Here is a 21,829-nt window from a genome sequence, read left to right as displayed (position 1 = left end):
CCTCTCCTGCTTTATCCAGTGCTTGGTATAATCGTTCAGAGATTACAGTTAGAATATCTGCAGTAGAATGGGCTTGCCTAAATCCATATTGGTGGTCAGACAGAAGTTTAGTTTAATGGGTCAGTTCTTTCGCCAGAGGTTTTGTAAACTGGTACCACAGAAACAGTTTTCCAGTAGGCAGGAAACAAGATTTGTTAAGGCATTTATTAAAGAGTTTAGAGATAACTAGAGCAACCTCAGTGAAGCATTTTTTTAATAGCACGGCCGGGATGAGGTCAGGTCCACATGCTTTTGAGGTGCCTAGGTTTTTTATAATATCATGTACTTGAGAAGGAGTGATTTTCAGATCATCTAGCGTGGTTTCTGTCCACAGAGGAAAATCAGGGAGGGAATAGCTTGCTGGGTGTAAAGTAAAGTTTGAGGCAAACTGTCGGGCAAGTATGTTAGCTTTCTGAGTTGCTGTGCAAACAACCTCATGACTGTTGGTTAGTGGGGGTATTGTTGATTGCCCATTATTTATTACACTATTTTAGATTTTCCAGAAATCATGAGTTCCTAATTTCTGCGCATCAATGCGTTTCCTGGTGGTTTTAGAGAAGCCAAGCCAATTTCTGTGGTGGGCGTTAAAGTTGCCAAATACATGTATTTGGGCACTAGTGTCAAGGGAGAGTGCTACATCTATGCTGTCAAAGACATGATTGACTATATAGTACAGTTCTGGGTTGATGGAGAGTGATAAAGAAAATAAAGTAGCTAACGCTATGTTGTAAAGTTAGTTTAAAGCACATGAAGGCCTGGTCACCTGATTCTAGTTTAGATTCCCTAGACATGGGGAGGATGTTACAAATATAGACTCCAAGTCCGTGCATGTGTCTGTTAGAGTCCTTATGACAAAGTGGAAGATAACCAGACATGTTAAAGATGTTAGATGGGATGGAGGAGTGCAAGTTAGTTTCACTTAGTGCTAAGACATCCGGGGAGTTTGCTAGGAGAAATGATTCTACATCATCTAAGTTGAAAAAAAGGTCAGAGGTTACATCATCTTAAAAATTATGAAAATAATAATTAAGATGAGAATATTCATTCAAATATGAGGGTCGATCCTCCTGTGTTTTTTTTTTTTTTAACTCAAAATGTTGAAGAGCTTCAAAGATGGGAGTGATACCATTAAAACGAGTGACATTTTATGCTCTAGAATTTATTTTTCTATATAGTCACCACCATTCTGCCAGGAATTCAATGATGAATTTCTGCTTCTGATGCATGTTCATGATATGGGTAGCTTTCTTAGAGTTTCACACAATCAATATCTGCAATAGAGAGACGAAGGTTATGAATGCATGAGTTCAGTCATCATAAGAATGCAATTTTCAATCCCCTCTGATCCATTTGGATGAAATAAAAAGCAGGAGACATTACTTTTGGAACACCGCTTGTGAATATCGAGAAAAGGTGTGTTTACTCGATGTTGGCCAGTAGTCATGATAGTAATATTACAGTATTACCTTTAGTAAGTGGTCTAAGTTAATAGAAATTGCCGTTAGTTTCAAATATTCTGATAATAACACGAGTTGCTCAGGATATGACACGAATAAATTTGTGAACTTACCTTCAGATTTACAGCAATCACTTCATCAAAGTTTTCTTCTGTTGCCCGTACTAAAAGGTTATCTCTTATAATCCCTGCCGAATTAACAACAACGGTCGGAGCTGCAGAAAAGGAATCTTTAATTTTTTCAAATAATTCATTAACAGACGCTGGTTTAGAAATATCCGCAGTCAACGCACAATGATTATTCCCTGGAAAATAAATGAAAACTTTTTTTTTTTAGAAGTTTAAGCAAGAACTTATAGCACAGTGGATATAATACTTGGTAAAAATTTGGTTATAAGTTATACTTTTCTGGCTCAATCCTCAGTGCAGGCAACACTCAAAACAATTGCAAATTACTTAGGATTCTACTCAGTCATGGCTGATGAAAGGAGAGCATGCTACTGCCATGAGTTAAATAAAAGGTTATGTTCAAAATTCTGTGCAGATTCCTGGGTTTGACAGAAAGATTCCTGAATTCAACAAGATACACTTGAAGGAGGTTACATTGACTGAAATGTGAAAATAACAATCAAGATGAAAACAGCAGACCGAAGAATCCAGGCATTGTCTCCGTACCTGATTCATGACATTCAGCATCTGGAGTGAGTGCAAAGGATGCTAACCCAAACCTTCCTTATGAGACCTGTCTGAGGTGGTTGAACCTTTTTCTAGAAAAATCAATTGTAAAAGTAATATTCTCCTGAAGGTTGATGATTTAATTCTCAGTGTGGAAAACTGAAAAATACAATTGTGAATTACTTAGAACCGCTATCCAGTCATGGCTGACAGAACAAGAACATGCTACCCCCGTGAAGTTAATAAATTCGAAATTCCGTCCAAATTCCTAAGTTCGGCAAAAACATTTCTAAGTTCGACAAAATACATCTGAAAAAAAATCAGAGGTTACATCGACTGAAACATTGTGAAAATGACACTCAAGATGAGAACAGTCATCTTAAGAATCCAAATAATATGAATAATGTGTTCATATTTCAGTGTAATATTGGTAAGCATAATTATTCCCTGTTACATACAAGTAAGAGTTTAATTTTATTTTGTTTGTCTTTTTATTTTTATATGCGAAACCAATTAAGAAACTGATAAGTATAGGATTTATTAAAATAATAATCCGATCATTATGAATTATGAAATATATATTCCAGGCAACATGGTGAGTAAGAATGGCAACTTTTTGTAAATTTTACCATGTAGGAAGTATGCCTTCTAGACTGTCCTCTCCCTAAATGAAGACAATTTTTCAAGTAAACAAGATACAAAAAATTTAATAGAGAAAAGAATTGCTCAACATCAAATTTGGAGTTGAACTATGTAATAAAATTTTAACTTCACATGCATAAATGTATAGCGTGAACTTCTAAATCAATGAACTGATATGAATTTTTGGGGTAAGTATTTTAGGCAACATGATCAGTAACATGGGTATCTATATATCAATAGGTAGCATGTGTGTTATTTTGTGTAACACGCTTACATCCGAGTGACTGTCGTTTAATTGTTATGGACTTCCATTTCTTGTAATAAATAATTTTACCAAGAATTCTTCATAAGTTTTGGTTTCGGTTGCGATTATAGCTGATGGCACTTAAGTCATCTATTTCTTTTGTAAATAATTTTATCAAAAATTCTTCATAAATTTTGGTTTCAGTTTCGATTATAGCTGATGACACTCCAGTAATCTATTTTTTTTTAATAAATAATTTTATCAAGAATTCTTCATAAGTTTTGGTTTCGACTATAGCTGATGGCACTCAAGTTATATATATATATATATATATATATATATTTTTTTTTTTTCATAAGTTTTGGTTTCGGTTTCGATTCAAGCTGATGCACCCAAGTCATATGGATATATTTTTTTTATTTTTGAAATCACAACTTTATAATCTATAAAAATCAATAGAACATTATATACAATATATTACATATCATTCAACCACGGTAGTGGTTGAATATATGCTTAAGTCCGAAATTGAATGAATCGAGACACATTCAAACACCCACCACTAATTCCGTTCGCAACCAAATTTCAAACAGGTTATATAGTTGGATAGAACACCTCATTAGCTACATTTTGAAAAAATAATTTCGAAAATTGGTTCAGTAGAAAAAAAGTTACAACAAAATATGTGGGTTCACAAACAGGAGAGTAAGTACATAAGTGACTAACGCTTTTTTTTATTTTGCATAACTTTTTTTTGTATATAAATATTTTTTACTGCGATTTTGCCAATATGACATGTTAGCGTAACGGTTAGAGTACTGGGGGTTGGTGGAAAGATTTTAGGTTCAATCCCGTGTATCGTTTTTTTTTTATAATTAAAAAACCGAACTTTAAAAGAGGATTCAGCATACAGTTCCATAGTAAAGGTGATAAAATCCCACTTTGGGGGTTCATTTAACTACTTCCCTTTTAACAGTTGCCCTCAGTAGTTCTACTTGAACTGTTCTGTGCCTCACCATATACTCAATCCATCAGATGAGTACTGGTGGCACATTGAGTTCTCGTAGCAACTTGAACATACTACTGAAGGGTATGTTGTCAAAAGCTCCAACAATATCTAAAAAGACACCGAGTGCCATCTTCTTTTTTGTTAGTTTACACTCTATACAGATCACGAATTCATGAACCACAGTCTCGGTAGAGACCCTGGCTCGGAAATACTGTGATTGAATGATAAATATTGCATAAATGTGTGTTTGAGAGCTAATTATTTTTGACAATCATTAATAAATATTATAAATTTATATATTAATACAATAGCAATGCCTGGAAAAATCATGGATTATATGGAAAAATGCGCGCATGAAAAGTAATATTCTTAAGATTTTATTAAACCTGGAAAAGTAAAGGACAAGAAATTCAACCTGGAAAAGTAAAGAACAAGATATTCTAGTAAAGTAAAAAACAAGAATTTTTTAGACTTAAAATATTGCAGCTAAAAAATGAATTAAATGATCCTAATTGTGATATAATAAAATTATTAATTTTTATGTAAATTATAAAATTATTAATTCCATCTACTAACTAACTAACTAATGAATTAATTTTATTCAAACAATTTTCACTTCATAAATATATGCAAATAATAGGGGGGAAATAAGTTCAATCCAGCGACTGACACCCTTTCTAACTCAACAATAAACAACAACATATGCAAATAATAAATAAAATATTTATCAATATTCAAATTTTATTTTTAGCTGCACTATTTTAAGTCTAAAAAATTCTTATTTTTTACTTTACTAGAATATCTTGTTCTTTACTTTTCCAGGTTGAATTTCTTGTCCTTTACTTTTCCAGGTTTAATAAAATCTTAAGAATATTACTTTTCATGCGCGCATTTTTCCATATAATAATAATATATACAAAATCTGCAAGAATTAAAATACTATATTTAAGCATACTTACGCCCAGGCTACACTGGGCATCCCTGTTAGCTTAGATTAATACTTTTGCAATTTTAACAAAAGAGCTACAATAATATCAGTTTCCATAGGTCCTGCTAGTATTATTTTATTTTTTATTTGTAAACTTTACCATTTATGGAATAGGCTCCTGAAACTGCCCCACCTCTCAAGAAAAATGTTAAGATTAAAGACTAACACTATACATACTGAGATGGGTAGTCAGTTAGTAGAATGTATCATGGAAAAATTTAAGACGGAAATAAAATTCAACAATTTTTAGCGAACAGAAGTGTTAAAAATATTAGATTACATACATAAAAATGCAAATAACAGGAATAAATGTTTTAAAACCTGGTAGTAAGGATGCTAATGTTTCCATGTTAGCTTTCTCTTGGACATCCACCGCAACAACTGTTGCCCCTTGTTTAGCAAACAACTGGCACACACTACGTCCAATGCCACTGGCAGAACCTGGAATCAAAAAAAGAAGTATACATGGTTAGAGAGAAACTGGCATAAAATAATGCAACATGTGCATATTTTAGTGTTGGATTTTGTATACAAAGATACCCCACCCCCCTCTCTGGATTTTGAAGATTCTTTGGAAAATATCATCCAGAAAAAAAGCTGCTCTCAATAAGAGATTAGATTTTTTTCTGGAAAAGTAATGATTAATTTAAATGGACATCCCCTGATGGTATATTGTTATGTCCAAAACACAAGGATATAAGTCCCTCATGGATTTAGAAGATGTTTTTGAAAATACAGTTCAGAAGAAGGTCACTCAAAATAGGAGACTATATTCCCTCTAGAAAAAATAATTCTAAGTTTAAAAGGTAGTCCTTTGCTCTTATATTTTTATCTCCAAAAAGCAAGGATATAACTCCTGCCTGGATTTTGAAGATCCTTTTGAAAATGTAATTTAATGAAAGCCATTTTAAATAGGAGACTAGATTTCTTCTAGAATAAGTAAAATCCAGTTCAAATGGACGTGTAGCAGAAAAACTTGCAACAAGCACAATAGCAGGAGCTAATTCTCGTGGCTCGAGATTTGAAATCCATTTTCTCCCTTGCTTGTCTAATCACAAGCCAGCTCTCAATCATGTCGGGGTTACCATTTTAGTTAATAATGAAGACAACGAAAGGAAGCCTCACTTTAACATAAAAAAAACAACTCTATTTGTCATCTCTGTTAGTAGCGTGTACAAGAGAGAAACAGGTTAGAAGGAGAGTTCAGTATTCCTGCACGCTTGTATTTATAGTAGTCGTGAAAAGAGTTTCTGATGTGGGGACATAGATTAAATATTCGACAGGTCTGTTGAAAGACAGAGAAAAGTGTTCAATGTGGTTTATGTGTTGTAGTGTGTGTGTGTGTGTGTGTGTGTGTGTGTGTGTAAGTGTATCGATGAGACCAGTTCTGTAGCATGATGAAGAAAGTTTGTGTGGGTACTGTAGATATCTCACTGCTGATGCAGTTCTCTATCTATATAAGAGCCAGGTACGTCGAAGGATGGAGTACTGTTGCTACATCTGGGCAGGAGCTGCTAGAAAGGACATCCTACCTTGATAGGGTTCAAAATAGATTTCATAGCCTCATAGGGAATGTCCTTTTCTCTTCCCTGCAACCTCTTTCTCATGAGATGTTGCGAGTCCATCTCTATTGTTATTTTCATGGCAAGTACTCGACTGAGCTTCAATCTATGGTCCTCCCCACCTCATCAAACTTTCATGAGAAACACTCGTCTCGCTGAAAACACTATCAATAATTTCCCCCACTCCTTATCTGTGCCTAAACCTAAATGTAGATTCCATAAACAAAGCTTCTTTCTTAGAACTGCACGCCTGTGGAACTGTCTTATGTTTGCCTGCTTTCCAGCTGACTACAATATGGTTATCTTCAAGTCCACTTAAGTTAACAAATTTACCAAATTTCCATTACTAATGATCACTATATTGTTCAACTAACTACTGTAGACTCTTTAACCCTTATCCTCGAGTGGTCTTTGGGCCTTGATAAATGATGGTGTCTATGTAAAAAAACAACAAACAAAAAAAACGTGGAAAAAAGTGGGAGTTCGAAGGTCACCATGTTGGCTTTTACTCACATCCCCTGCTGCTATAATTGAATATCCCAAAAAGAGAGGCCCTGTCGGTGGGGCATTAGAATATGCCGACTTCCCCCCTGCAGAGGGTAAAAGTCCCTCAATGGGGGTCCTGGATATGACCTTAAACTATATCCAGTGGTGAGGCCCCAGCTTGTGGGCTTTGGGGAGTGTGGAGCCACCCTTTAATTACCATTGCTCCCAGGTCCACTCTGACCCGGAGTGGTAGTACCTGTTAGGGTCCCAACTATGGGTCAAATAGAAACTGACGTGAAAACAACAAATATATTCTATTAAAAAAATTTTTCTTCAAAATCTTTGGATTCGGCATTAAATAACCCGAAAAGGGTTGATATGCCGTAAAACAAAAACAACCAACCAAAAAGAGAAAAAAAGATATAATCCCTCTTCCCCTTCTGGATTTGGAAAATCTTTTTGAAGATACTATTCTAAAGAAGGCCACGCTAAATAAAAGACTTTTTTAAATACAATCTAGAAGAAAGTCATTCTAAATAGGAGACAAGATTCTTTCTAGTAAAGGTAATTCCCAGTTTAAATGGATGCTCCCTACTCATACATCTTTATATCCAAAAAACAAGATATACTTCCTCCCCTGTATTTTAAAGATCCTTTAGGAAAGACTAGCAGATGTACCTAGCATTGCCCGGTATTAAATGTTAACATTAAATTCCTTAAAAAAAAAAAAAAAAAAAATGAAACAACAACAAAAAAAAAAAAATGGAAAGAAACTAAAATTATGTGCATGCGAGCATTATGTTTTTTCTAAACAGTTCACTTCTTGTAAGTAAAAAAAAAATACTCGGGCTGAGATCAAAACCAAGGCCTAAAGACAGCAAGCCAAGTATGATAACCATTAGGCCAGCTTGCCACAAGCTTTAAAAAATGTTTTCATACCTACTTATTCTTAACATAAGGAAGCTGTCATGTGAACAGTTCGTGCATGTGCAGTCGTGAAACCATTGACAAACAAATAAAAATCTGATAACCCCCAAGTACCAATTTTTCAATTTTGACACCTTAGCAGCGCTTTATAAACCAATTAAAAAGTCTTTCACATATCTGAAAACCCTATATGCCAAGTTTCAAGTGTGTAGATCAATAATTTATTGAGTATATAAGAGTTGTTTTCACACACACACACACACACACATTTTCACTTTTATAGATATATAGATTATCCAGAAGAAGGCAATTCTAAATAGGATACTTGTACAGTTTAATCAAGACATTAAAAAATGAAAATATCGAAGTTATATTGTACGTATCTGTTATGGAATAAAGTTCCCAGAAAAAAAAAAAATTTCACTTAATTTGATCAAATATTTTTTTTTTTACAGCGAAAAAACAATTTATGATACCAATAAAAAAAAAGATAGCTATCTTTCGATTTTCAAGAAGAAAAGCTAGGATTTAAAACGAGGAGGAGGAGGAGGTGTCGGCACTTTAGACTGAGTTATCTCCCTGTGGCGTGTTCAAAAAATCCAAACATGGTTACTTTCAGCACGCCGTCATAAAAACATGTTTTTCCGCTGTAAAAAAAACAAAAAAAAACAAAACTACTTGATCAAATTAAATGAATTTTTTTTTTCGGAGATCTTCAGTTCAAAATGGATACGTACAATATAACTTTTTTTTCTTTTTTTTTTCAATATTTTCATTTTTTACTGTCTTCATTAAACTGTACAAGTACCCTAAATAGGAGATTAGATTCTTTCTAGAAAAGGTAAATCCCAGTTCAAATTCCTTTGCTCTTATTTTTTAAGTAAAAAAAATAATAATAATACTACTAATACTAAAGCAATAATATAAGTCCTCTCTGGATTTAGATTTTGTTTTTGAAAATACAATTCAGAGGAATGCCACTCTAAATAGTAAATTGGATTCTTTATCTATCTTCTTCTATCTATCTTCTATATAAATAAAATGAACTCATTTTTCCCCCTCTGAGTTTGACCTTAATAGGATTAAAAATCAAGACACTCCATGCAAATGTAATATGTACGGACTGCAGCAAAATGTCTCTGGTGTGTTATAGGCCTATTACCTATCCACTTCCTTGATAATCTTAGATCCCTATATTTTTTCTGCTGAGAGTTCATGCACAAAATCTGTTACAATCAATGGAAGTGGTAAAATCTTTTCCCTCTATTACATTTATACTCCCCCCACGACCACTTAATACTGATGCAGATGCGTCCACAGGGGAATATATGAGGAAACATCGGTTTGAGTTCTTAGTTGCTTAAAACAAATAGATTGGCATTTTACCGTTGGGTGAAACGTAACTTTAGATTTCAGCTATTCTATGGGTTACTTATGCCATTTTTTATATTTCTTCTTTTTTCCCCCTTTTCTCTCCTTTTTTTTGGGGGGGGCGCCACGATTCGAAGGGTTATTTAAATGAAATGGACTAACCTTGGATTCCAGGTTTTACAACAAACTTTAACAGTCAGCTGCCAGCATTCTTCAAATCATTCAATGATTACTCGATTTCATATTTTACTTACTGTATTTTTCCTTCTATTATGTTTGCAGTGGTTTCATATGTGATGCTAGGGGGGAGAGCTGACTTCTTATTTTCGGATTAGTTACTTATTCATTATTTATTTCCATACATTGCATTTCTGGGAGTTTCATTAGCACAATTACTACTATGCTATCGATATGGAATCAGATGACATTCCAATTGGTGAAAAACAACAACAAAGAAAACACTACAAGAAAAGAAAACAAAACAAAACACATAACAAACTGTTTTACTTACACCTAACAATTATACGGTTAAAAATACTATTTGTTGAAGAAAACAAACCAAAAATAAATAAAAAATAACTAAAATCTAATAAACATATTTTCATTATACACGGTCAGTTTTCTGGTTTTATTTTTATTTTTTTCATTTAAAAAAAACAAAAAAATTAAAATAAAATAAACATATTTGCATTTTACACAGTAAGTTTTTTGGGTTTTTTTTTTCTTTTTTCTTTTTTCCAATTTGTCTTTTTTCCAGTTCGTTTTGTTTTTTTGTTTGTTTGTTTGTTTTGTTTTTTTCCGGTAGTCTGCGGCTGATACCGAGGATTGCCGGTCTCGCCCGATCAATGCTTGACAGGAATTCATGACAATTCGGGTCAAATTATGTAGGACTACCTTCATTTTTTTTCTTTTTTTTTACCCCCTTTTTCTTGGGTCCTAAACACCTATAAATGATTTTTAAACACCCTTTCTTACATTTTTTTTCCCCAGTTTTTGCCATTATTAATTTCAATTTTACGCGCATAAAACAGATAAAAATAACATTAAACATATTTGGGGGAGACAAATAAAGTTTCATTTCTTCGCCAGATTGGACACTAACAGAACAAATTCAACATAAATCATTACCGGTTTATTTTGTTTACAAAATAAAGTCCGCTGTTTGCATTTACACAAAATTTACTCCCGTCAGATATTAGCTAAACCAGGAGGGGGCGGCATCTATAAATATAAAAGCGAAAATGTGTGTGTGTGTGTGTGTGTGTGTGTGCGCTTCTTCTGGTGTATGTCTGCGAGTTTGGCTTGCAGCGCAAAAATAGGTCAGACTTCCTTGCAACTGTTTATTTCGCTTCATATAATGCCCTTATATGTTCCTCTCCCTCATGGCGCAGATGGTTAGGTCATTGGCTTTTTTTCACTTTCGTTTCCACCTTCACGTCAAGGCTTCGGGGTTCAATCCGACCGTCCGACCAAAACTTTTTTTCTTTTACACCTATTTTCAACACACACATCTCCAAACACACAGGCAACGCCGGGTACCCCCCGCTAGTAGGAAAATAATATCTACTTCAAATGGCATCTTTTCATGTAACAAAAACAGATACAGCATGGAATGATCAAGTTGTCACCCAAAAGTAAACAACACTAGAGCTTTATTTTAAAACTTTTATTAAAAAAAATCAATTCAGGTAACTTGATTATGTAGTAGAGCTTACTATTGAATGTAGCCGCCTTCAGCCTCAATCACCTCGATACGGGTCCAGAACTTGGAGCATGTCTTTTCCACAAGTACTAGTGGGAGCTCAAGGAATACTTGGCAAATACTCAGTAGATGGCGGTGATCAGGTTGGCTTTGATGTTTTGAGAGGTCATGTTAGTGATGTTCTTGATGTACGACCAAATGAAGTAGTCCAGTGGGTTCAGGTCAGGGAAGGAGGGAGGCCAGTAAGAGAAGGGTACAAAATTGTAGCACTCCTTTTGAAGCCAAGCCTGTGTCTCTTTGGACTTGTGGGCCAACGCTGAGTCCTGCTGCCACACTCATAGTCTGCTAGCGGCCACCTGATTGCACCAGGAGATCACTACACTCTTACAGCACATCCAGGTACACTTAAAAGCCAACTTCGAAGATGTAAGGTGACATGGTGTAGCCCTCACTTATAACCACACTGAAGACCATAAATGTGGCCCGAAAACTAGGTTTACACCACCCTGGGCATGTTCCTGTTAATCATGGGAATCCAACGATTTATTTGGAGCCTGCTGGCAATGGTCCTGCTGTCATCACTTGGATTGGTAGAGAGCATGAGTGCATCTCCCATCTCGCTCGTTGAACATTGTGTCACTTTCAGATATGATAGAAGACTTCTATTGCTCTTGGCATTTGTACAAAACTGGCCAACTATTAGATGGTCTGCAACAAAAAAAGAAAACCGGTTTTCATCAAATGGATATGGAATCATGTCGTCTTTTCTAAGGCGATAATTTGATCGTTCCACCCTGTACTCTTCTTTTTGGATTTTGAAGATCCTTAAGAAAATACTAATATTTTTTGTTATTTAGAAATATTTATGAAATTATGTAGAGAAATATTTTTTTAACCATTCCATTTGATAGAAGACTAAAAGTCACACCAAGTTTAATTTATCTGAAATTTTAATTCATAAAAAAAAGCATAAAAAATTTTGGTCAGATACATTCATTTTTAAGAAACCTAAATAAAGAAAAGTAATTTTTCAGTTTAGTGAAAAGCTATATTTTATATCCCAGCTTTTAAAAAAATCATTTTATTATTATTGTTGTTGTTATCATTATTATTCATATTAACCCATTTGTTCCCATTGTTCTATAAATAGGACATGATTTCTTTTTAAAATCTATAAGATAATATATAATAGTATTGCTTACTGCATAGTTACTTTGAAGAAAGGATAAAATTCATCTAAATTCATCAACTTCTCTGGAAGCCTCTTAAAAATTAATGTGAAATTTTCTAAAATTCTGTTTGTTCGATGATGCATGAACTTATATACATAAGTCATGTAATAATAAGCCACTAATGTTACATAATGGTGTATGTGTGTGTGTGTGTGTGTGTGTGTGTGTGTGTGTGTGTGTGTGTGTGTGTGTGTGTGTGTGTGTGTACGTAACGGGTGTGTTGTATACACGTGTATATATTCTGTATGTATATAATGGTTGTACCAAATTATGCAGATGTTATGTTGTTAGTTTTGTCAGTTTTATAGACATATAACTTGTGTTGTGATGCTGACACAAAACAATGGTTGGTTGTTTTTTTTTATGGCATATCAACCCGTTTCAGGTTATTTAATGCCGATTCCAGTTATTTTGAAGAAAAATGTTTTAATAGAATATTTTTTTTTTTTCAAGTCGGTTTCTATTTAACCCATAGTTGGGGCCCTAACAGGTACTGCCACTCCGGGTCAGGGTGGACCTGAAGCAATGGCAATTAAAGGGTGGCTCCACACTTCCCAAAGCTCGCAAGCTGGGGCCTCACATTCGGATATAGTTTAAGGTCATATCCAGGACCACGAAACAATAACGTGTATATATTGACAATATGTTTACAGAGGGGTGAAGACAATTACTTGTACAAATGAATGTTTGTAAATGATGACAAGAGAGAGACGAGTTCTTTGATGAATGACGAAGAGAGTGAATATCATAGCGGTCTATATAATAGACCATTTGTACATTTAAGATGTTGAGTGATGATGGTGTGTTCAACAATTGTGGACACTACATGCAAAGCAGTTCATTTTAAATGACAAATAAACACATACCTGGTTGTTCAAATACGACATGACACAATAGTTATATTTATATATAACGACATTTATTCTCTGGTTCCGACCGGACATCTTTAGAAATTACAGCGTTCTGTTCCACATTTTGGCTATCTTGGAATATGCTGCTTCTTAGCGTCATAAAAAAGACTAACTCCTCTCTTGATTTCTAAGTCCCGTCTAGACTATCTGATATATCCTATTCAATTCCCTTCTTTCAACTAACTCACTTGCCTGTATATATTAAAACTAATCCTTTGTGCTTACATCATTCGACTACACAAAGACCTAAGAGGGGACTTCTCAGTCACGTTTTCTCTGGCCAAATTTATTGTTTAGACTTAGGTTTGAAAACCTATTTTGTTATGTATTTGACATTCCTCTTCATTTGTTTTTTGTTCCTAAGATCTCCACTACATTCCAAAACTTATAAACAATAAATTTGGCCTTGTAACACAATCTAATTTTCCTACCGAGAATCATAATAATGTTCTTTCGTAATAATAACTTTTTTTAAATAAACATCAATCTTCTAATAATAACAGTCGATTTTACAATCGATTATTAGCAAGGCCACTCCGTGGTCTTCCAGGAGGCTAATATATAACACTAATTTATTGCCAAAAGTGCAATGTAACTCTGTGTGTACTGCCTCTACTTCTTAGCATAATGTGTAAATTTTATTCTGAACATATAGCCTCTCGATTTCTAAAATATATCACATGTATCCAATATCTTATTTATAGGAGAGTCAATATTTCGTTTTCTAAATGAAATAAATACCTTTTTTTTCATTTCAATCTTTTAACACATCTTTACTTATTACACAAAGTTTCAACTCAAGAGTAAAAATTTACAAAACCCTGGGATTTAATGGGTTAAACATTCAATTATATTTTGTATAATGATTCATCACTTTTTTATCTGTTGATATTATCACTCTGGTTGCTCATCGGAACTACATTATCTTTTTCGAATGTTTGTAATGGGGTCAGTTATTTGTCCCATGTATTGAGGCATTTGTAGGTAGTTAATATACAAACTGTCACTAAGGTATGTCTTTATTTAATATGGAATTTACATGACTGAAAGCAAACAGCAATTAACTTTTTTGGCTGGAAAGAAAACAGTGGGTGAGATAATTACAGTTTAAGCCATTTTTTTTTCCTTTTCTATTACTCTAGCAACAGCTTAAAAAATAATTGCTTGAGACACTGAATCCTTTAAACACTCATGCTTTCCAAAATCTGCTAAAACTACACCTGATGTCCCCTTTTTAGTTAGAGAGAACATGATAACACATTTTAAGCTAATCGTTTTCTTCTTCTTCTTCTTCTTCTTCTACTACTACTACTACTACTACTACTACTAATGCACCATTTTAAAAAGTAATTCCTTGATACACTGCCTCCTTTAAGAAATGAAAGAATCAAAATGGATGCCAGAAAGTTATGGATGATTTTTTTTTATATGTAAGTCAAGTTGCTATTGATAACAATAAGTCAAGGAGTAAACATATAGTGACACATCCTTATCTCCAAGCAATTTTTTTGATTAATCAATTCTTCTAACAAGTCCTAATTGTTTTTCTTCTGAAAAAATACCAATTTCTTTTATCATCAACATAGGTGACCTGGCGTTTACTAAGCCAATATTTACTATCTCGACTCACAACACTATATTATAAGACATTTCTTTTTTCTTTTTTTTTTTCATAGAAATCGCTCCAGACAAGGTGGGACATGACTTAATGTAAGGCGCTAACAAGAAAAAAAAATGATTATTATAAAGACAGGAAATGCCTATTGACCTTAGTCGTAAAAAGTAGGTGGGGGGGGGGGTTAGCAGAAAGAGAGTTCCACAAGCCTGTAGTTTCTGGAATCAGAAGCTGTATTACAATGAGGTATCAAAACAGTGAATTGATGGAGATCACTAGACCTACAAGTCAAATGAGCCACAATTTAGAAGAACACTTGCCATAATAGTATTTCTTGAAAAGATTGAGACTAGCAACATCACGTCGGTGAGAAAAAAGTTGCAGAGAAGAAGAAAGATTAAAACCAATCAAATTACAGGTACGTTTATGCACCTTATCATGAACCTTTAAATGGGACAGAGATTCACCAGCTCAAATATGAAAACCGTACTGCATACATGGTTTGATAGTAAATTTGTAGAGATAGAGAATAGCCTCAGGTGTGAGAAAGTGTTTAGAACGATAGAGAGATCCTACTTTATGAGAAGCAGAAAGAGCAATGGATCTAATATGTGTACTAGAAGAAAGATTCGATGAGAAAGAAAAACCAAGAAGTTTCAGAGTCGATTTTTCCTCAATGAGCAAAGCCATACATAAGAACCTCATGAAGAAAAGGAACACGCCTATGATTGAAAGACTCAAGTTGAATCTTAACAAGATTCAAAACAAAAACAAGCCGTTTTGTACCACAATCTACAACTGAACCGAAGTTAACTTCTAAATTAGCTGCATATTTCAACTGATCTGAGAGAGATGGGCAAGGAGCAACAGCAGAATAGCATAGATGTTAATTTTCTGTACTAGAAGATCATTGATATAAAGAAGAAAACAGAATTATGCCTAGAATAGAGCCGTGAGAAACACCAGCAATGATAGGAAAAGAGAATGAAAAGACACCATCCAGAGTTACTTGCATCTTCAATCAGAAAATACCATAACCCTGAGGTTTATGTAGAAAACCAGAATGTCACACTCTAGCGAACACTTTAGAAATGTCGAGTGCAATGGCCCTATCCTCTCCTAAATTATCCATAAACCAACAGATTGCTCAGTTACAACAGTTAAAAGATGAGCAATTGAACAAAAACCACAAAAGCTAGATTGAAAATCACTAATGAGGTCCAGATTTTCCCGAAAAATCAACACGCTTTCAAAAACTTTGCTAATAACAGAGATGAGACTAACAGGACGATACTTAGTTAAGTCAGACCAATCCCCAGCCGATAGGGACAACAGAGAACTCTTTTCAACAAGAAGGGAAACATGATTCTGATAAACAAAGGTTGAATAATTTTAAGAGGATAGAAGACAGTTAGGAGCATATAGTCTGAGAACGAAAACAGGAATTGAATCAGGATCAAAATTCTTAGACTGATTCAAATCAGAAAGAACCTAGCAACCATCATTAAAGCAATAATCATATAATCAAGAGATTTATCAATTTTCAAAGAAAAATCAGGAAGAACAGCACCAGAATCATCAATAGCGCCAGTAGAAAATGCAGGTAAAGAGATCAGCCTTATCTTTATAAGATGAAATAACCTGGAGACCATTAAAAAGCGGAGGATAGCAGACTTGCCACCAGTAATAAAACTATTATAGATTCTTTAAAACTCATGAGTCAACCTTTTGAGATGAGTCACAAATCCTTTGGAAGTAGCGAGACAACCTCAGAAATTGCTCTCTTACAGGCATTTCTAGCTCTTCTGTAGAATTGTCTAGAATTCTCAGAATCTGATTGAAGTAATGATTAGGATGGACAATGGCAGAAGCACAAATAGATAAAAACCTGGGAGAAAAAGGAGGTTTGGATTAAAACTTATGAGGAATGAAGGTGTCATTCCAATAAGAATCCAGTTAATAACCTTCTCTTTGCAGCATCATTCGAAGACAAACTAAAGATAGGACCCCACGGAATGTTACATAGAAAGCTGCAAAGCACCTCCGAATCTGGTAGTTAAATGTCTTCTTATGGAAGGGATGATTAATTGAAGACTTAACAGAAAAATCAATCTCAGCATCCACAACAACATGATCAGAAAAATCCAATGGAGAAGAGAAAATCTAGCTTTGTTGAAGAATAGAAGTGAGAAAAAGATGAAGTAAAGATGGTTGATGACAGTCATTATCAGGAAAACGTGTAGGGAAGGTGACAATTTGGGACAAGTCATGAGATAGAGAAAAGTTAACAAATTTCACAAGCTAGACCTGTGTGGTTAGAGTGGAAGAGCCAGACAGAATGATGAAGATTAAAGTCATGAAAAACAAAGATAGAGCTTGATAGATGAAGTTGCAATTCGTTATCAATATTGTTGGATATAGCATCAACAACTGAGCAGTCATTGTCAGAAGGTGAATGATGTGAAAAGAATAAATAGAAAATAGAGTGTAGCAAAGACAATCTAACACAGCTAAAAGGACATGAGATTCAAAACTTGTGAAGATAAAGAGCAAGGGCATGTAAATGTGTAGAAGAGTCTAAGCGGACAATAAAGCAAATGATCAGCAACATATAAATTTTTGCTATCAATAGGAGAATCTAGATTAGACACACAAAAAGCAAGGATATGAGATTTGAAAAAGAAAAAAAGACCCGATACTGGAAAACTTTGTTAATATAGGAAATAGTAAAGTGATTGTTGTGAGGATTAATAGAAGACATGCTAATAAAAAGGGAGAAAGACGATGAATAAAAATATTCATTATGGGGCACAAGTTAAATTGCATTCGAAGTAAAAACTCTGATGTATTTATGTCTCATGGAAAAATAAGTATCTTCCCCAAAAATTAGGTAAAAATTATGAAATGGAAGTTCAATTAAAAATAAAATACTGACCATATCAAACATAGTGCTAAGCACTACATTAAGACCACAGAACAATCTGTCTATGCCACTCCCAGATGTTTGAAACCGGATAAATACAAGCTTGCAAAATCCGAGTTTAAAAACTTGCTACACATGGGAATAATCTGACCCTCGAAAAGTGCTTGGTCATCACCACTACACATGGTACAGAAAGCGGATAATACCACATGGCGTCCTTGTGGGGATTTCAGACGGTTGAACGCAAAAACGGTCCCGGATAGATACCCTATCCCCCATATACACGACTTCGCCAACGGGCTGCAAGGCAGCATTATATTTTCCAAGCTGGACCTGGTAAAGGCATATAATCAAATACCAGTAGCAGAAGAAGACATTCACAAAACTGCACTGACCACACCATTCGGCCTTTACGAGTTCCTATGGATGCCTTTCGGGCTTAGAAACGCCTGTCAAACCTTTCAACGGTTAACCTTTTTTGTACCAATGTTCCTTAAATGGAACATAGTTTTCAACATACTATAGAAATTGTAATTTTGCTTTAAATATAACTATAAGAATAATTTATAAAAGTTTTCATAAATCTGGAGTAAAATGAAGCTACTTTAATAGAAATAACTTATAAAAATTGAATTTAAAGCAAAATTACAATTTCTATAGTATGTTGAAAACTATGTTCCATTTAAGGAACATTGGTACAAAAAAGGTTAATTGATGAAGTTTTCAGAAGTCTGCCATTCATATTCGCATATGTGGATGACGTTTTTATCGCCAGCAGAAACTTGGACGAACACAAGCAACACTTAGAACAAACCTTCCAAAGACTGTCACATTTTGGTCTGAAACTAAACACCGAAAAATGTGTTTTCGGCCATCAAGAAGTTAAATTTCTAGGAGATTTAATTGACAAGGACGGAGTATCACCTCTACCCGAAAAAGTAAGTGCTATTTCAAATTTCCCACTACCCACATCTGTCAGACAAGTACGCCATTTTATAGGCATAATTAACAATTACAGACGTTTTTTGCCTAACTGTTCAATGTTACTCGCGCCATTAACGAATATGTTAAAAAACAGAACAAAAAAAAAAAACAACAGTTAATTTTGGAAGGACCTGCATTACAGGCTTTCAAACAAGCGAAAACTGCTTTGACGAATTTTACTAAACTAATATCATCCAAGATAGCAATACAATGAAACTGACATTTTCAGCAGATGCATCTGAAATAGCAGTAGGAGCTGTCATTCATCAAATTTCTAACATCACAATGACTCCTATTTCATTCTTTTCTGCCAAGCTAAACAAAGTGCAGACTAAATACAGTACTTTTTTGAGAGAGTTACTTGCAATCTACCTTGCAATTAAACATTTCAAACACCTACTCGAAGGTAGGAATTTTTCCATTTATACTGACCATAAACCTTCAACATTTGCTCTACACACGGATGTCGACAAATATGGTCCCCGAGAAATTCAACACCTTGACTATATCGCCCAATTTTCCACCGATATACAATATGTCAAAGGATAGGAAAACATTGTAGCTGACGCTTTATCTCGTGCAACAATTGCTTCTTTAGATTCCACCCCACTAAGTATAGAATTAATAGCACAAGAACAATTAGCCGATACCACGCTCCCAGCGGTGATAGAAAAAAACCTCACTAAAGCTGAAAGAAATGCCGATATCATTTGGCACAACAAACTTTTACTGCGATGTATCACAAAAACAGCCTTGGCTATATATTTCACCTAGCATCAGACGACAAGTTTTCCAGTATTTCCACAATTTGCCCCACCCAGGAAAACGCGCCACAGTTAAATTAATAGTGGAACGCTTCGTTTGGCCCAATATGAACACGGACATTCGTAATTGGACTAAAACTTGCATTCCGTCCCCCCCCAAAAAAGTCCACAGGCGCACAAAATCATCGTCAGGAACTTTCAGTGTAACAGATGCTAGATTCACCAATGTTCATATCGACTTAGTTGGACACTTTCCCACCTCAAAAGGACACACTCATATCCTTACTATAGTTAATAGATTCAGCAGATGGCTGACAGCAATAGCAGTAAAAGACACATCAGCCGCAATCATAACCAAAGTTATTCTACAGGATTGGATAGCGACTTTCGGAGTACCCTCGCTAATCACAACGAACATAAGCTCACAGTTCCAATCAACTCTCTTCGCAGAATGTAATCAATTGTTAGGAACAAAACACATCAAAACAACTGCCTACCGCCCTTGCATAAACGGTATGGTAGAAAGGTTCCACAGGCAATTGAAGGCTTCTTTGACTATGAATGAAAACAACATGGACTGGTCAGACAATTTACCGCTCATTCTCTTGCAATTCGTAACACGGTGAAAGAAGACTTACAGAGCACACCTGCAGAATTAGTTTTCGGATTGGTACTGACTTTACCAGGACAGTACTGTGAACACTTCACCAGCAACAACTTTTGTGACAGAGTTGAAATGTAAAATATCACAGGTAAAATTTACTCCCACCAGAAAGTCAGACACAAGCATTTTCGTTCCAAACGACATTCATACTTGTAAATATCTTTTCATCAGGAATGACGCTGTCAAAAAGCCACTCTGTCCGAATTACTCAGGACCATATCTAGTTTTGGACAGAAGTGAAAAATATTTCACCGTTTTAAAAAGAGAAAAAAAGACAATATAGCAATTGACAGACTTAAACCTGCATTTATCAACGAACAATTGCGTACATCTCCTATACCAATACAAGAAGAAAATAGACCCACACAAACTCAGAAAGAGATTATAAAAAATAATACAACACTGAAAACAACAAAAACAGGTTGAAAAATACATTGGGCAAAACATTTAAAACAGTACATAACTTATTAAATATATATATATATATATATATATATATATATATATATATATATATACTTCATATTTTTTTTTCCGGAAAGGGGAGTATTGAGCAACATACTTTTCTTCACACACACACACCCACACACGCATGTATACACACATCCACATACACACATACACATACGTATATACACATTCATGTACACACACACATGCACGCTCGTGCGCATGCAAACATTGGTGACGTCACTTCCTTTTAAGTGAAATCCCGACATGCGCAGTCAGAACACTGATTCCAGTATAAAAGTCAACAACACGTTTCAACTTCCTCTTTTTTTCATTTGCCTTAGCTCTTCGACCAAATAAGGTCGCGTCCACAGCTTGTGGTCTGAAGACACTCCCACGTAGCCGGCTACTATCATGCATGCGTGAATTTATTAAGGTCAATTCTCCCTCTCATTTTTTCTACACGCTGGACTGCTATTTCTCTTTCCACTACATTATCCCTTTTCCACGCGCGTAGTCGTCAACGACTAAACTGAACACATGTTTCTCTAAACCATTTTTCCAACCAAAAATAAACGACATGTTTGTTTATTCAACAATTGTGTTTCTTTCTTCCATTCGTTTCATTAATATATTTTATTTTGTAGCGGTTAGTGTGTAAATAATATTACGATAGTCCACAACAGTAATCAGAAAGGATCATATCTTGCTTGTCACCGGACATCAAAAAGAACGGACACGATTCAGAGTTATAGTCAAGATTAATTTCGGTAAATAGTTTTGTCACCTCCATGAGTACTCTCGGTGACCGTGGTTTCGTTCGCTTAAAGTTTTGTAGAAGCACTTATTTTTCTACCCCATAATCCAATTATAAACAATTAAAAAAAAAGGTTAATGTGAACGGATGAGGTCCCAAGATCCATCTTCGCCCTGAGAAAAGATGGGTTACGTCATACTCTGTGACCAGTGCTGAGGAAAAAAAATTAACCCTTTCAACATTATATGAAAAGTAGAGGTACTCATGTACTTATTGATCCGTGCTGGAATAATAACGTTATTATTTAAAAAGCCATTCTTAACATGGGGAGGGGAGGGTGTTTTGTATCTATTGGGCACTTTAACCTTACAATTGAATAAAAAAAACATATCATAAAACTTTAATTAAACTTGGAAATTCTTTAAACT

At 34.7% G+C, this 21,829-nt stretch overlaps 1 protein-coding gene across 2 annotated transcripts in view; it reads right to left on the bottom strand.

The window, feature by feature from the left end:
* The window catches only part of LOC145241447 ((3R)-3-hydroxyacyl-CoA dehydrogenase-like), a 55,053-nt gene that overhangs the window by 27,566 nt on the left and 5,658 nt on the right, over positions 1–21,829 (bottom strand). For both annotated transcript variants that reach the window (XM_080104408.1, XM_080104409.1), the window contains 2 exons: positions 5,375–5,494; positions 1,610–1,800 (listed from right to left, as the gene is read on the bottom strand). In XM_080104408.1, the coding sequence (XP_079960534.1) occupies positions 1,610–1,800; positions 5,375–5,494 (311 nt within the window). The remainder of the gene's footprint in view (positions 1–1,609; positions 1,801–5,374; positions 5,495–21,829) is intronic.

This window comes from Euprymna scolopes, chromosome 20 (assembly GCF_053919585.1).
Source record: "Euprymna scolopes isolate OS-2025 chromosome 20, ASM5391958v1, whole genome shotgun sequence".
In the NCBI taxonomy this organism is placed as follows: Eukaryota; Metazoa; Mollusca; class Cephalopoda; order Sepiida; family Sepiolidae; genus Euprymna; species Euprymna scolopes.
This window is presented reverse-complemented; position numbering and strand designations above follow the sequence as displayed.